Genomic DNA, 11,440 nt, shown 5'->3' with positions numbered 1-11,440 from the left:
AAATCATAATTCTCAAAAAAATGGGGTCCAGAAATTATTTCCGAGGGGCCAATTTCTGTCTTCAGGCCGCCTGTTACCGACCCCTGCTTTAGTGGAACTAGGACAGAAACCATCAGTTTAAACATGATTCAACCTCAGCCCGTAGCGCTTGACCCAGCCTTGACGACCATGCAGTCTTATGCAAAGGTTAATTTATTTTATTTACATGCATGCTTTTAGATAGATGTCAGGTTCATTTGCTGACCTGGTATCATGTTTACAAAGTTTCAATATACAGATTATTTATGTTTTGATATTAGATTGTTTAGGCTGATGGTAGGTTCTTGGTTTACATATGATCCTGCTACAGTAAATGCCTTATTGTAAATTGCAATAGGGCCCTATCTTACCCGACATTAGACGCAGCACTATTATAATTGTTAGTTTGTGCTGCTGTGAACAACCTTTGAACAATTCACCTTATCTGATAAATCAATAAAAATAAAAAATAAAATCAAGAAATACTTCTTCCACCTTCACCATTTTCAACAAACATTGGTTTAAAACCACCCTGTCATAATCTCACCAGCCTCTATTACCTGTATTGTGTTATTTGTACTGACTTATTTTAATTGTACATGATCGCTGCTAAATAAACAATTCATGACATGAAAGAGAATTACATTACATTAAATGACAAAGTACAACAAAATGATACAATCCAATAAAGGTGAAATATAAAATGAAACAAAAACATTTTCAATTAAAATAAAATCAGGGTTAAAAAAGAAAAAACAATAACAAAACAATTCCTTTAAGAGGTGAGTCTTAAAGGGATATTTCACTTTAAAAAGAACTTTGGGTCATTTTATCTACTCAGGCTTTTGTGAGCCCCCCAGACAGTTTTTAAGTTGCTTGATTCAGTATTTAGATATTTGATATTCATTTTATCAGACACGCCCCTTCCTATACAAACCCATTATAACTTCAAACTCCATTTTAACCATGTTAGATTCATCAAAAACACCCGTCCTTGGTTCTGGTGACTCACCCTGCCCTCCTAATATGTGAGGGAGCCGTGTTTTTTCCATAACGTTTTTCATTTTATTATTATTTTTTTTTATTGTATTTGATTATTTTCATTTTCCCCCAAAAAATATTAATGACCCAAAGTTTTTTTTGAAAGTGAAATATCCCTTTAAGAGGCGCTTTAAACATTCATGTTGAATAACAATACAAGCAGGTAACACTGGCACTGTCTGTTAATGTTAATAGCAAACAATGAAACAAACGCTCCCCCATCCCTGAAAGGACGATTTTCTCCTTCAAAATCAATTAAAATTCCCCACCAGATTCCCCTCTCATTCACATTCACCGTAACATAATTACATGAAATAGTAGATTATTCATTCAAACCCAGGTCAGTGTGAGGTGTGTCCAGAGCTCTGCGTAGGTTCTGCCAGAACAGTCCAGGGTGCTGTCTAGCCTGGGGCCAGCTCAGGTAGGTGTGTCTCTTCACCAGCCTCCTCATGTGATAGTAGGGAGACAACTGGTGGTCTGGAATGTCCTCCAGAAACACCAGGATCAATACGTCCTTCTGTTCATCAAACAGGCGGTAGCTGCACACAGGAGACCAGAGGAAATGTTACACTCAGTCAACTTTCATTTACATTAAGTAACACTTTATTTACAATGAGACAAACTACTACTTGCATTAAAAACATTAGTTTTCTGCTTTTCAGCTGTTTTCTACTGCTTGCATTTAGAAAAAAAATGTATTTTCTGTAAATAATGGTTTATTTACAGTAAATAAAGTTATACTTTGACACATAAATGTCAGAAAGGGTATATTTCCTGCCCATGTATTGGTATTGAATGACTTCCATTCATTCTCTGTTGTCAGGGTTCATTCCATAGGGGGCGCTGTGTGGGAAAAGCAACACATGTAGTAAAAGTTCCAGGAAGTGATAGCTGATAGAACAGTTCCAGGAAGTGAGTCTGTGGGGGTTCCATTTTGGGAGGTAAAGACTGTTTGTTGTGGTTTGACAAAGAGACTCTTTAAACTAAAGCCTACAGTGTAGGCTTACGTTACAAGGTCCTGTAGGCCCTACACTGTAATCCACATCAGAACTTTAAACAATTGAATATTATAGTGGATAAACTTTAAGACCTGAATAAGAGGATATTCTGATGGTGGGTATCGTCAACAAACACATTCACACAAACAGAAAACACACATTCAGTGAATGTTCAATTCCTCTGTAATGCAAGGCACCAAATCACAAACAATGTGACAAAACATCCTGGATTGTAGGGAGACATAATCAACTATATTCTGTTTACTAGAAAGAGCTGGAGAGACCCCTGTGACCGAACACACGCTCAGGTAGCAGAATAAAGTACTTTAACCTTTTTAACAAAAAGAATATCACTTTTTATTACTTTAAGTATCCGGCAGTTTCCGATGGTGGAAGGTGTCGAGAGAAGTTAGGGGGACGGGATGAAGCTTTTGATTGGTTGCTGCCATTCTTTTTTGACAAAATACTATTCTATTATTATTATTATTATTACCCTCATCATTATTGTTATTATTATTATTGAATGCTGGTTATCATCTTCCTATGCCATAAAAAAATAATTTAAATAAAAAAATGTAAAAAGAAAGTACATTTTGCATAATGCACACATTGTGCTTTCTCTTTCATGTGTGTAAATGTGTTCCTCATATTTTTTTAATGTATTTTACAGTGAAACATCAGAGAAATGGCGCCCTCACCTGGCCATCTGGATCTCTCTAGAGCACCATTCACTCTCCAGGTAATGATGGCTGATCACACAGATGGTCTTTCTGCTGCCATAGATGGCATCTGTAATGTTCTCTATGATGGGTTTACCTGGAAACAAAACAATACATTATTCAAACCAAATTAAAGGGCAAGACCACTTTTGTAGAGGTTTGGGTTTTGTAGTTACTAGTTACCTTGCCATGGTGTAACTCCAAAGGTGGACCAGAAATTGCTCCATTGATTAGAAATGGATCATTAAAATATGCTCCTCATTGACTTACATTGTACGGTAAAACAGCTATCAAAGTCACTATTTTTTTTTTGTGATGTTCTATCTATATTGTCTGAATCAGCTTTGTTTGTGTTTGTTTACGTGCTAAAAGAGCCGCTTTAACCTACAATGTAAGTCAATGAGGAGCATATTTTGAATTATCAATTTCTAATCAATGGAGCGATTATTTTTGATTTCTTGTCCACCTTTGGAGTTCAAGTCATGGCAAGGTAACTAAACAATCCAAACCTCTACCAAAGTGGTCTTGCCCTTTAACAACTATTTCACTTCTTGCGAGACCGATGGATATTATTGGCCTACATACTGCAATGATAATGCCAAAGACAACACAGTTTTTCAGACGGTGGGGGGGGGGGGGGGTTCCTACAGATAGCTTTATATAAATACAGCATTACTTAGAGACAGAGAGATGTTTGTACCTGGTAGGAAGTCTCTGTGGTGCAGACAGAGTCTCCAGCCCTGCTCTCCCTCCAGCACTGGAAGCATTTCTCTGCAAACCCAGAGCTCATCGTGAACGTTGTAGGAGATGAAGGCATCGTAGCGCTGAGGAGACCCCCTCTTTCTTTCCTTGGCATCATGAAGGAAGGCCAGGAAGAGGTAGTAGCCATAGAGAAGATGCAACCTCAGGAAGTGGTAGGCGAAGGATGTGAGCAGAGTTAGCACAATCACACAAGTGGAGGAAATGAAGCAGATGAAGCTAGTGTCCACCAAACAGGAATGAATGTCAAAGTCCAGAAACCTGGTTCCCTTTTTAGCCAGAGGATAGGCACAAGTGTAGCGGTGAGCGTCAACTACCAGAGTTTGGTTGTTGTTCTGCATCCACTGCAGAAAGTCAGCATTAGAGCAATCACAAAATAAAGGGTTGTCATTAATTTTTATATCTGTGAGAGCAGGGAGAAAACTGAACACAGACAAATTGATCACTGTCAACTCATTCTGGCTCAGGTCCAGCCAAGAGAGTCTAGTCAGATTGGCTTGTGCCAGGAAATCCAGGGACGTCAGAGTACAGTTTATTAAGGAAAGAGCCTTCAGCTGTGGTACACATTTAAATGAGTCTGAGTATACTGCTACGCCATAGAGATCCAAATATTCCAAATGTTTCATATCTGAGAGCATGTCCCATGTTTTTCTATCATAGTATTTTTGATGGCATTGTATTGTTAAGCTCTTCAGGCTGTTCAGTAAGGTTGTATTATTGTTTTGCCTTTGTAACTCATGGGGAGGTGAAGATTTAATTTTGAAGAGTTTGATATTGAAATTCAGACTTAGTGTTTCAAGTTCATCGAGTCCTTCCAAATAGTTGTTAATACGTGAACTCCACAGATCTTGGAATTCTATGTCTAAGTGCTTGAGCGATTTCAGACTGATTTCCCCTTCACTGATCCATTGGATGTCATTGTTATTTAAAACCAATAATTCTAGTTTCTGTAGGCCAGTCTTGAATGTGTCCCCATACGTCTGAATTAAATTGCGATTCAGAGTTAGAACCTTTAACTCATTAAGATGTTGAAAAACACACGGTTTGAGTGTATGTATTTTGTTGTTATCTAGATGAAGGTGTGTGAGTCTGGTTACATTTAAGAAGTCTGAGCAGCTTAAATCCTTAATATGATTGTAACTCAGGTCGATGATTTGAAGCATGGAGAGATTCTTAACATCGTCTGGAACTTTAGAAAGGTAGTTATGGTCTAGGTTCAGGTGACTCAATTGTTTCATTTGTTTTATTGAGTCCTTAGACAGTTTAGTCAGGTGATTATATGATAGATCCAGGTTAGTAAGCTGGGTACAAGGTGACAGTGTTTTACTAAGGCTTTCATTGACGTTCCCATGCACACTGAGTCTCCTCATTGTGGGTATTTTGCAGATAATATTGAAGAGATCTCCCCACGCAGTGTACCCCAGCCGTAGGTACTCCAGTGAATCAAGGCTCTGTAGAACCTTTCTGAGGGTGTTATAAGACATAATATCACCAATCAAATATAATATAGTTATATTCCTTAGAAAATACTTGTCTGGTATGTCCCACTCCCATCCATCATTATTACAACAGTATGACATGTCGATTGTCTTAAGATGAGGAAATACAGCTGTTGTGATGCTAAACTTTTTTATGGACTTTGACTTCACTCTCAACTCCCTGAGCTCAGAGGACATGTTTAATGGCAGATCTTTTGACTGAAAAGACTCTGCATAAATTGTGATGTTCAGCACCTGTAAGCTTGGTAGTTGTAAGACGGTGATGATATCTGTCATTTGAGTACACTTAAGACGTAGTGCCTGTAAGCTGGTGAGTGACTGGAAGGCAGCAGGGTTGATGGATTTGATATTACTAAAATCCATGCTCAGTATCAAGAGGTTAGACAGTCCCTGAAACATATTGTCTGTCAATGTTGTTAGTTTGTTATAGTCCATGAGGAGCACTTTAAGTTGGACCAAAGGGACAAAAGCCCCGTCATCTACATGAGTTATTAAATTACCGCTCAGATCCAAATCTGAGAGATTTGACAGATGGTAAAAATCTGTCCTGTTTATCTTTTGGATATTATTGCCCGCTAGTCTTAATGATATAACGTCTCTGGGAATGTCGTCTGGTACGCTAACAAGACCACAAAAATAACAATCCACTGAAACACCAGCAGAGACATTGTCAGAGTAAAGAATAGTGCAGTCTTTCAGGAAGTAAGCCAGTATAGGATTAAGATAAAGCGTGAACAACAGAAAGAAGAAGGAGAAACAATGGCAGCTTCCTGTCTGTAGCATCATGGCTGTCTTCAGGGTCAACTGTCAGGTACTTTTGGTGGAGTAATTCTGCTGTGGACACTGGTTGGTGACAACACTGTTCAGCATTGATGATCTAAAGAGGATACAACAGTAAAACAGTTACAGTACACATGGAACCTTTTATTTGATCTTTAACTCTATAGATCACTCTGTATTCCGCAATCAAAGAAACTATAACATTAACTTAAAAAATATCTAAAAATATATTATCCAGTCAGATTGAAACTTTAAAATGAAGCTGTACACTAAAAGACTCTCGAAAGGTTATGTATGCGACTGCAGGAGACCAAACTAAATAAGTCACTGAGAGGCGATGAGATTGTATAGTGTCTGACTCTGACACACTCTGCTTAACAAAAGGATTCGCCGGGTTCAAACAATGTGTTTTAAGGGGTTTCCTTAAAGCAACATAAAAAACTTAGTGAAAGGGTGCTCAAACTTATAACAACATAATCACAGCGATCAAAATAAAGCAAAACAAATAGAGTGAATAAAGCCGTCAACAAATAATACGGCTTCCAACACCCTCTCTCTCTGTTCTCAGCAGGTGAACAGGTGATGCTTTTGAGGTAACCATGTGATTGCCCCTATTCTCTTCACTCAATCATCCACGTACCCCAATGATTAACAATCAACATAACCAAACATAATCATCATAATAACAACAAACCCATTGATTGCAACAAACCAATTCATGGCTCCTAGGTACATCAAAAACTGTATCAACTTTACCGTTTAGCTTGTTTATATTCAAGTTAATGTTTCTTCCTCATCAAATATATATCCTAATACCAAATCAATGATATACATAATTTCATACTCATTATACTCTTAATACTTTATCCCCAATCCCTGTGTGTTACTACCTGTTTACTATTTTGTATTAATTTTATTATTTTTACATTTCACAATGTAGTCATTTAGCAGATGCTCTTATCCAGAGAGACTTACTGTACTCTGTGTGTACAGAGAGATGGAATAAGCAGAGAAAGCATGAACTTTAGACAGCAATTAAGTAGTATAAGTATAGAGTGCAGAGAGAACAGTGTATAAAGAAACTAGGAATTATTTTTATTTTTTTTGTTTTTACAACTAATACTGTAGCCTATATATAAAACAGAAAAGTCACAAGTATAGTTTCCAGGAAGAAGGAATTGAAACATTGAATCCTACCTGAACTCCTAAAACTCAGTGACAATCATCCTTCCAGTGCGTTAATAAGAGGAGAATGAAGGATCAGCTCAGCTGGCACCTCAGATGACAATGGGTGCGTTCAGAAATGCACACCAGGAGCGCACTCGCATATTAGTTTGTATTGGCCAGTGAGCTCAGTGCTATATATCCCAACGCACCCATCAGTGAGAGAAGTGGAAAACAAAGCACCGTACCAATGCAGAAGTACTTCACTTCAATGACAATAGAGGAGGGAAGGGCAAAACAAAGCACCGTACAAATGCAGAAGTTCTTCACTTCAATGACAATAGGATATAATTACTTTGTACAGTATAAACAACACCCTACCTTCTCCTCCTCTGTGAGGACAGAGAGATATGCTACATTCCAGTTAGTGCTTTTACTACCAATTACTGTGTACCATATGAAAGGTACACAGACCAATACACAAGCTGTGTATTGGTCCTGTGTTTTATTTGAATCAGTGGTTCTCAAAGTGGGGCGAGGGGGTGTTTGAGTGCGTTCCAGAGGGTCCCCAGCTATATTTTTGACAGTTAGGAAAGAATCAAATGGAACTTATAGGTATGTATCGGGGGGATCTGTCATGGAAGTCCATTTGACCACAGCTCAGCTCAGGTGACACATAACATGACAATTTAGGAGAGAAGTGCAAGTCAAAGCACCGTATCAATGCAGAAGTACTTCACTTCAATGGCAATAGGATGGTAATGATCACAGTGTAAAAAAAACAAAGAGCCCTATCTTACACCCCACCTTCTCCTTCTCTTTGAGGACAGGACAGATGGATGAATTCACTGTGAATGATCTCCAGACTATTTGTCATGTTACCTTTCTTCCTCTGCTGTGTGTCTTCCACCCAGCACTGTTCTGCTGCGTTCACACTGGCAGAGACAACGCTACAGCCTACTATTCATGTTCAATGGAAGCTGTAGGCCATTTTATGGGGGGGCTGGGGGGCAGTTGACCCCCCTGGTGGCCGGCCAATTTTTCTTTTTTAGTTTTCTTTTTAATATATATGTTTTGCTAATATATGGCAAGTATATGCAGAATATATGCCATATTCAGGTTCATATATGTGCATATATGTGGATAAATAGGAAAAATATGTCTCTTCTATGTCCACTATATGCCACACATATGGATATGTATGTACATATATAGAGACATATATGCATGCGGCCAACTTATGAAATAGCCTATGATGGAAGCTATTAACATGAAGAGACAAAGCTACATATTCAAGTCATCTTAGTAAACCCATTTCACCCGGGAAAGCATCTTTGTCATTTTAGATTTTAGGCTATTCAAAAACAGCAGACGTACATCTGCAATTTTTTTACATTTTCGAAAAATCTTGAAAGTGATTGAAACATTTTGAATTTCTTTAAACACAAATCTTCTCTTCTGGGGGTCCCTGGTACAAAACATTTTCAGATGGGGGTCCATGGCCAAATACTGTATATATCAATTGTGGGGGTCCTTGGCATGAAAAGGTTTTGAGAACCACTGATTTAGAAGGCCTCAGGTCTTCATCGGTTAATTCCCCTGGTTGATGTGTGTTAGTGGTTCTCAAAGGGAGGTCCAGGGACCTCCTGGGTTACTTGAGGGGGTTCTAAATGGACCCTTACAGGTCTGTAACTTTATGGTGGTCCTTGAAATTTAAAAAAGTTTGGGCACCACCTGATGTAGAAGCTGCTTGTCTCCTCAGCTAGCCTGGGATCAAAATACCATGTTTGGGTTTCTGATCTGGTCTGGACGGAAATAACTTTACGTCATCAGGCGGCCGGAACATTATGTATTTTATTAATAATTCATAAAATGAACAAATCAATAGAAATCATGTGTCACAGTACTCAAATGCTTGTCAAATATGTATTAGAAGTTACCAATAAAAGTATAAAAATCCATCTTAGCAAAGACTAATTACCAAAGCAATATATTCAATACAATTTGTTTACAAAGGAGCAAAATGATCAGTAAAATGTATGTAAATGAGTATAATGCTAATAATGAATGCTTTAAATGAGAAAATAATGCCATTAATTAAGCTAGATTATACATCATGTATGCATGTATCAAAGCTGATTAATATGGTTATGAGTAATAAAGAAAGACATACATGTAAATGTAAAGTTAGGGAGAATAGAACCTCAGTGAGTATTATACTTGTATTCATTAAAACAACCTTTGAACAATCCACTTTTTCTGTTAAATCAATAAAAAAACACATCTTCCACGTCACAATTATTAACAAACATTGGTGTAAAACCACACTGTCATGCTCTCAGTGTGCAGACCAACAAAACAAACGCTCCCCCATCCCCAACAGGACGATTTTCCCCTTAAAAATCAATTAAAATTCCCCACCAGATTCCCCTCTCATTCACATTCACCGTAACATAATTACATTGAAATATCAGATTATTCATTCAAACCCAGGTCAGTGTGAGGTGTGTCCAGAGCTCTGCGTAGGTTCTGCCAGAACAGTCCAGGGTGCTGTCCAGCCTGGGACCAGCTCAGGTAGGTGTGTCTCTTCACCAGCCTCCTCATGTGATAGTAGGGAGACAACTGGTGGGCTGGAATGTCCTCCAGAAACACCAGGATCAATACGTCCTTCTGTTCATCAAACAGACGGTAGCTGCACACAGGAGACCAGAGGACATTTACACTCAGTCAACTTTCATTTAGCCTACATTAAGTGACACTTTCTGTATAATGGTTTATTTACAGTAAATAAAGTTTATAGTGTGACACTGCCACATAAATGTCTGAAAGGGTATATTTCCTGCCCATCTATTGGTATTGAATGACTCATAACATGCTTGGTATAACAAAGGTATTGGTTAAAAAGATGGTTGAATATTTAAATAAAAAATGTAAAAAGAAAGTACATTTTGCATAATGCACACATTGTGCTTTCTCTTTCATGTGTGTAAATGTGTTTCTCATATTTTTTTTCATGTATTTTACAGTGAAACATCAGAGAAATGGCGCCCTCACCTGGCCATCTGGATCTCTCTAGAGCACCATTCACTCTCCAGGTAATGATGGCTGATCACACAGATGGTCTTTCTGCTGCCATAGATGGCATCTGTAATGTTCTCTATGATGGGTTTACCTGGAAACAAAACATACCAACATTATTCAAACCACATTAAAGTGCAAGACCACTTTTGTAGAGGTTTGGGTTTTGTAGTTACCTTGCCATGGTGTAACTCAAAAGGTGGACCAGAAATGTATTTCTGGTCCACCATTGATTAGAAATGGATCATTGAAATATGCTCCTCATTGACTTACATTGTACGGTAAAACAGCTCTCAAAGTCACTCTTTTAGCACGTAAACAAACGCAAACAAAGTTCATTCAGACAATAATGGAACATCACCAAACCCAGTACTGTTTGTAACTGCACAGCCCAAACCTTTACCAAAGTGGTCTTGTCCTTTAAAAACGATTTCACTTATTGAGAGACAGATAGATATTATTAGCCTACATAGGCCTACTGCAATGATAATGCCAAAGACAACACAGTTTTTCAGACGGGGGACGGGGGACGGGGGGGGGGGGTTCCTACAGATAGCTTTAGATAAATACAGAATTACTTAGAGACAGAGAGATGTTTGTACCTGGTAGGAAGTCTCGGTGGTGCAGACAGAGTCTCCAGCCCTGCTCTCCCTCCAGCACTGGAAGCATTTCTCTGCAAACCCAGAGCTCATCGTGAACGTTGTAGGAGATGAAGGCATCGTAGCGCTGAGGAGACCCCCTCTTTCTTTCCTTGGCATCATGAAGGAAAGCCAGGAAGAGGTAGTAGGTATAGAGAAGATGCAACCTCAGGAAGTTGTAGGTGAAGGATGTTAGCAGAGTTAGCACAATCACACAAGTGGAGGAAAGGAAGCAGATGAAGCTAGTGTCCACCAGACAGGAATGAATGTCAAAGTCCAGAAACCTGGTTCCCTTTTTAGCCAGAGGAAAGCCACAAGTGTAGCGGTGAGCGTCAACTACCAGCGTTTGGTTGTTGTTCTGCATCCACTGCTGTAAGTCAGCATTAGAACAATCACAAGCTAAAGGGTTGTCATTAATTTTAATATACCTGAGAGCAGGGAGAAAACTGAACACAGAGACATTTATCACCGTCAACTCATTCAGGCTCAGGTCCAGCCAGGAGAGTCTAGTCAGATTGGCTTGTGCCAGGAAATCCAGGGACGTCAGATTACAGCTTGTTAAGGAAAGAGTCTTCAGCTGTGGTACATATTTAAATGAGTCTGGGTCCGATTGTTTACCATGGATAACGTTCAAATGTTCCAAATGTTTCATATCTGAGAGCATGTACATATATATTAACTGGTCATTTTTTAATTGTATTGTTAAGTTCTTCAGGCTCTGCAGTAAGGTGGTATTATAGTTTTGC

The 11,440-nt window shown here is 38.7% G+C and overlaps 1 protein-coding gene across 1 annotated transcript; it reads right to left on the bottom strand.

Moving 5' to 3' along the window:
* Positions 1–9,453: 9,453 nt before the first annotated feature.
* LOC311034099 (toll-like receptor 13) lies at positions 9,454–11,255 on the bottom strand (the record flags this gene model as incomplete). Its single annotated transcript, XM_084041842.1, has 3 exons — positions 10,659–11,255; positions 10,033–10,150; positions 9,454–9,670 (listed from the first exon to the last, which is right to left on the bottom strand). The coding sequence occupies exons 1-3, from the start codon at positions 11,056–11,058 to the stop codon at positions 9,454–9,456; spliced, it is 735 nt and encodes a 244-aa protein (XP_083897968.1). The 5' UTR covers positions 11,059–11,255.
* Between the last annotated feature and the right edge of the window lie 185 nt (positions 11,256–11,440).

The sequence above is a fragment of the Gymnoscopelus microlampas genome (genome assembly GCF_963454915.1).
Source record: "Gymnoscopelus microlampas genome assembly, chromosome: 18".
NCBI lineage: Eukaryota > Metazoa > Chordata > Actinopteri > Myctophiformes > Myctophidae > Gymnoscopelus > Gymnoscopelus microlampas.
The sequence above is the reverse complement of the archived record's forward strand: the minus strand, read 5'-3'. Positions and strand labels throughout refer to the sequence as shown.